Source organism: Lolium perenne, chromosome 4 (assembly GCF_019359855.2).
Source record: "Lolium perenne isolate Kyuss_39 chromosome 4, Kyuss_2.0, whole genome shotgun sequence".
Lineage (NCBI taxonomy): Eukaryota > Viridiplantae > Streptophyta > Magnoliopsida > Poales > Poaceae > Lolium > Lolium perenne.
In genome coordinates this window covers 21,812,867-21,818,881 of record NC_067247.2, presented here as the reverse complement: position 1 = coordinate 21,818,881, position 6,015 = coordinate 21,812,867, and the positions used below count along the sequence as shown (strand labels likewise).

The window sequence follows — 6,015 nt, the reverse complement described above, 5'->3', positions numbered from 1 at the left end:
ATGCTTATCTCTCTGGTGATGGTCGTCATGCAAGCACGCCGACAATGCTTCTCAAAGTTGCACCTGGAACCCTTCCCCTCCCTAGCTATGTGTGCCTTTGTGGGTGTTGGGTTTTTGTTTTATCTCTCTCCTTGTAAACTTTTGGTTCCCTTGAACCCATCCATCTTGTAATAGGCTGTAAAACCGATGACCATTCAATTTTTTTTTGACCAAATACATAAGGAACATAATCAAAAATTATATAATATTACTACCTTCGGCCCTAAATACTCACAAGTTCAATGAATCTACATATGTTGCAACTTCAATGAATCTACATATGTTTTAGCGTATATTTTGGCTAAATCCCCGACAAGTACTTGAGTTGGAGGTAGTGGATGTTGACATTTTCTCCTATCTGGCTGATTAAACTTCACAATGGTTGAAGATGGGGTAATAAAGACGAAAAGACCGAGGGAATATAGTAGAAGAAAAATTAGGGCTCCTTTGATTCATATGATTTGTATAGGAATTGTGTAGGATTTGGATCATATGGGATTTTCACCTACATTACTTGTTTGATTAATATAAACAAAGCATAAAGAAAATAATTATATAGGCAAATCATATAGGACAAAAACATGAGGTCGTACCTCATGAAAAATTCCTTTGGCAAAAAAAAAAACTCAGTTTCCTATAGGATTCAACTAGGCATGACACCCTCACCCTATATTTTTGCTATTCCTATGATTTTCCTATTCTACGAATCAAAGGATCCCTATGGATCAGAGGGAGTAACTTCATATTGCAACACGAAGCAATGGCAAATGCAAACGTACTCTCATTAGAAACTTCATATGCTATATTTTCTAGTGGCATAAATATCATATTGTATAGTTTATATTACTTTAAATATATGTATTAGATTGAGAATCTAAATATATAGGTGCAAGAAGGACTCATAAAGCAGATGGTAGGAGGGAGTAAGAAAGATCCCTCCTCTCCTTTTCAAGGCATGAATGCATCACCATCAACCCCCAAAGTTGAACACACACAAAACCGAAAAAAAGGGAAGTGCGTGTAATCTCTAATGAACATAATCAGCCCGATGATGAGTAGTAGCTTAGGTGGCTAGCTTTGAATTCAGCACACCATGACACCACCGCTGAGCTGCGAGCAACTTGCAAGCATCAGGAAACTGTGAGCCGTGTGTGGCTCACCACAATAACTAAAGCTAGGCGCTACAAATATGCTACTGGTAATTTAGGGTTGCCGTGCCATATGAATGGGGCGGCTAGTTCATTGGCCTAGCTTTAGCTTGGCACGCAGAGAGATTGGTAGCTATGCCAGGGAAGAAAAGCCACCGGAAGAGATCGACCGATCGAAGCGCCCGGTGACGGCTGGCCGCGCGCATGCAGCCGCTGAGTGGTGCGGCGAAAGGCACCGGTCGGCCATGCACGGCTACACATCGGCGACGTCGACCTCCCTGCCGTTGCCGGCCACGAGGCGCTTCGTCTCCTCCTCCACCGGCTCGGTGGCCGTCGCGATCATCTCCGCGCCACCACCTGTGCCGGTGCCGGTCAGCCTCCTGGCGCGCATGGCCTCGACGCGCCAGTCGGTGCGCCACACGACGGCGACGAGCACCAGCGCCACGCACGCCGCCTGCGCCGACAGGAGCCCGTACCACAGCCCCCCGAACCCGGCCCTCGAGCCCGGCCCGAACGCCAGCAGGACCGCCACCGGAGTGCCCACCAGGTAGAATGAGAGCAGGTTGATCCGGGCCCCCACGGCGGGCCTCGCCGTGCCGCGCAGCACGCCGCAGCCGGTGGTCTGCGGGCAGTTGCCGAGCTCGCACAGGCCGAGCACCGGCATGGCCGCCGACGCCAGCGCGAGCACGGAGGGGTCGCGCGTGAAGAGCGCCACCCACTGCGCGCTGAACGCCACCGTCCACGCCACGTGCACCAGCCCCACGCCCGCCGCGCACCACAGCGCCACCGTCGCCGCCATCCGCGCCCGCCGCGGCTTCCCGGCGCCCAGCTCGTTGCCCACCTGCATCCATCCATGAACATGCTCTCGATAAATGTTTGGCGCAACATAAAAATTCAAACAGTATTCAGAAGCAGAAACGGTGTGGGGACACAGTAGAGGGAGATATCAATCTTGTCTTGTCCAGGACATGAGCAGTGCGGCGAGCAGTGTTGCCACATGTGGCCCGGCGGCGAGGTGCTGTGGCGGGGGCCATTGATTGGTCTAGTGCTATATGTGAACAGTGCAATTGCGTGCGTGCTGCCATGAAAAGACCAGACCACATACCACATGCATGGACGAAGAAGAAGCACGAGGCAGAGCTTTACTGCAGACCTTGTCGTGTCTGCGTCGTCGCTGTAACTTGTAAAAGTAACTAGCTTTTTACGACCACTGGAAGTAGCAGGGTAGAAAGAACCAAGCAGGTCCCTTTGCTACTACAGTACCTGGGAATCTAGGATCTACTCCTACCAAAGAAAGGAACGTGCGAGTGGTGTCGTTTTGGTGCTCAGAATATGTTGGATTCACTGTATCCGATGTATGTTTCGTGTACACTACTCTGCTGCTTAGCAAATGGTTCTTTGTTCAGGCAAAAGATTGCACATAAAAAATAAGCACTCAATCTTATGAAACATGTATGCGATTTGTCAAAATTTAGATGTATATAGATATATTTAGGGGGGTCTAGGTACATCTAAATTCAAAAAATCTCAGACAACATTTATGGGACCGAGGGAGTATATTCAGCGTGTGCACAATCACAAACCAATATATGCATGGGACAAAAACAAATCAGCAAAAGAGAGAGGAAATTATATATGCAAACAACTACTGGTACGAGCATCTCCACCGGTGACCCCTAAACACTAGCTGGCGGCACAAATGCCGGCTACGTTTGGGGCTCACCGGCAGCAAGTGCCGGTCAAATAATTCCAAACCCCCACACCAGAACTCCCCTATAGACGCTTCCGATAGAAAAAAAAAGACCCTCATATCAATGTGGAAGTGGTGTGGGTTTGGTGCCGGCGACTCCGATAGCCTCCCTTGGCACATGGATTGGTTGGGCTCGCCGGCTATTCTATTGGGCTCGGAATGACGTGGATTTCGTATGGGTGTCGCCGGTGTGAGCACTTTCTTTCACTAGGACCCCATAATCGCTGCCGGCTACAATTTGAGGCTCCCGGTGGAGATGCTCTAAGGAGCAAGTATATAGATACTATTTAGGGTCTAGGTACATCTGAATTTAAAAAATCTGAGACAACGTTTATGGGACGGAGGGGGTATATTGAACTTGTGCACAATCACGAATGAAAATATGCATGGGACAAAAACAAACCATCAGAAGAGAGAGGAAAATATGCAGGGAAGCAACTACTGGTAAGAGCATCTCCACGACTGACCCTCCAATAGTAGCCGACAACACATATGCCGGCTACGTTTGGGGGTCACCGGCAGCAAGTGCCGGTCAAATAATTCCAAACCCCCACACCATTACTCCTCCATAGCCGCTCCCGATAGAAAAAAGACCCCCAAATCGACATGGACGGCGACCCCGATAGCCTCCCTTGGCACATGAGTTGGTTGGACTCACCGGCTATTCTACTGGGCTCGGGATGACGTGGATTTCGTATGGGTGTCGTCGGTGTGAGCACTTTCTCTCGACAGGACCTCAAATCGTTGTCGGCTACGATTTGGGGCTTCCAGGTGGAGATGCTCTAAGGAGCAAGTATATGCAGGCAAGAACCAAGAAGTACATATGTGTAGTGGTAAATTGGCAAATACATGGTGGAGCAATGCAATGGTATGGCCACATTTTGCCACATTTATTTTGCCGTGCGGCTAGCTAGGGCTAGCTATAAGCAAGTGTGTAGTGCATCCAACTTTTTCTGACTCATATTGAATGAAACTATTTCTTGACAAGAGTAGCCCCAAGCAGCTAGACAGGCTTGCGTGTCGCCCAAATATAAACTCAAGACTCCAAAGTGTAGAAGAACCCAATACTATACAAGTACTGCGTAGTATATTAACAAAGTTTAGCTCCAAAAATAAAAAAATAATTTGCACCCAAACGAACAAGATATGCATATATAGGCCGGCCAGTAGAGAAAAGAAATCATCATTTATTTACTAAAAAAGCAAACTGAATCTCGAAAAAGAACTGGCCAGAGTTCTTGCGTAAAAGAAGGCGATTTTTTCTAGGTTTGGGCATACAAACGTTGCAACGGAAAACGGAAGGGAGTATCTGTCGGCGTCATGCAAGGAGCGCAACAAAAAATGAGATGGAAAGACACCAGAATTCGTGTGAGCAAAACAGCTGTCTCGGCACAAGTTACGTGTGATGCGGCAACAACAAACTCATCATCGTCATCGTCATCGTCACCGTCACCGGGGAATAACAACCTCTCGCATCACGAATCCATGTTGATTCCAGAAAAGAAAAGGCAAAGGTATGTATGCATGTAGTATTGCCCAAAGGAATTGTGAGTTGGATTGGATCGACCCGAATCAGTCGGAAAAATACGAATTCTTTTCGGAAAGCCGATGGCAATGGCGCGCTGGAAAGTGAGATGGTGCCTTTACCCGGGTGGAGACGCAGGCGGCGAGCGCCATGGGCACGGTGTACATGAGGCTGGTGGTCTGGATCAGCACGCCGGCGGCGCCCACGGCGGCCGTGGGGTTGGGGAGGTACCCGGCCAGCACGGTCACCACCTCGTACCACCACCACTCGAGGCAGACCCCGATGCAGCTGGGCACGGCGAGGCGGACCAGGCCGGCCAGCCCGCTGGCGACGGCGGCCGGGCGCGCGAAGCCCCTCCAGGTGTCCTCGCAGGCGCGCGCCCAGCGGACGTAGGCCAGCAGGAAGAGCACCATGTTGGTGTTGGTGAGCGCCTGCGCCGCCGCGACTCCCCTCACGCCGTACCCCATGCCGAAGACGAGCAAGATGTTGAGCGGGACGTGGATCGCCACGGCGATGGCGGAGCAGGCGGCCATGGGCTTGGTGATGCCCTGGGAGCGGAGGTACACGCGGAGCGGCTGGAGCACGGTGCCGGCGGCCAGGTCGGGGAGCGCCCACGCGGCGTAGGCGGCGGCCGAGGCGGAGATGGCTGGGTCCTGGCCGAGCGCCACCAGGATGGGGCCGACGCGCAGCCAGAGGAGCGCGATGGGCAGGGAGGCGATGGCGAGCAGGAGGACGGCGCGCTGGAGGGAGAGCGTGAGCAGGTCGTAGTTGCGGGACCCGTAGGCCTGCGCGCAGAGCGGCTCCAGCCCGGAGGCGAGGCCGAAGAGCACGCTGTGGCCCGTGATGTTGGTGAGCCCGATGGCGAGCGCGCCGCCGGCGAGGTCGAGCGGTCCGAGGCGGCCCAGGCAGAGTACCGACACCATGGCGCGCAGGTACACCACGCAGTTGAGCGCCGTGATCGGCGCCGCCATCCGCCAGAGATCCCGCAGCTCCTCCGCCGCCGACGGGTTGTCGTCGCCGCCAGCGGCTGCCTCCTCCTCGTCCATGCCGGCGTCGCTCTCCTTTCTCTTCAACTGAAGCGGGATGGCCATGGCGGCGGGAGATGAAACGGCGAGAATGCAAACGGAGAGTGCGTACCAGGGAAGTGGCTGGTGGAGACGCTAACGTACGTGCTCCCCTGTATACAAACGAATGACGACGCCTCTACTCTGTTCATTCCTTTGGCCCGTACTGTTTCTCTCTCTTCCGAACAGGCCTGGCCCATAGGCCGCGCAAAAAGATCACATTGTCTATTATCTCAAACAAACTATCACAAATATCTATCAAAAATTCCTCAAAAAAATCTACTATAAATAGCTAAATTTGCATGAGCAGGTTCACGCCACAGATCAACAGTGTGTACAATGTACTTTAGGAACAAACCAATCTAACTAGCGGCAACTAGCTTATGTTAACTAGATGCTAAGTTCAATTGTGTACATGACTATTTTAAAATTTGACATAAGCACTTGTGTAGAGTAGATGATTCCAAGTGGACTAGAACAGCATACCAA

At 51.6% G+C, this 6,015-nt stretch overlaps 1 protein-coding gene across 1 annotated transcript; it reads right to left on the bottom strand.

Moving 5' to 3' along the window:
- Nucleotides 1–1,040: 1,040 nt before the first annotated feature.
- LOC127291876 (protein DETOXIFICATION 54) lies at nucleotides 1,041–5,641 on the bottom strand. Its single transcript, XM_051321195.2, has 2 exons — nucleotides 4,585–5,641; nucleotides 1,041–2,028 (listed from the first exon to the last, which is right to left on the bottom strand). Exons 1-2 carry the CDS (start codon nucleotides 5,551–5,553, stop codon nucleotides 1,441–1,443), a joined length of 1,557 nt encoding a protein of 518 aa, XP_051177155.1. The 5' UTR covers nucleotides 5,554–5,641; the 3' UTR covers nucleotides 1,041–1,440.
- Nucleotides 5,642–6,015: the final 374 nt, after the last annotated feature.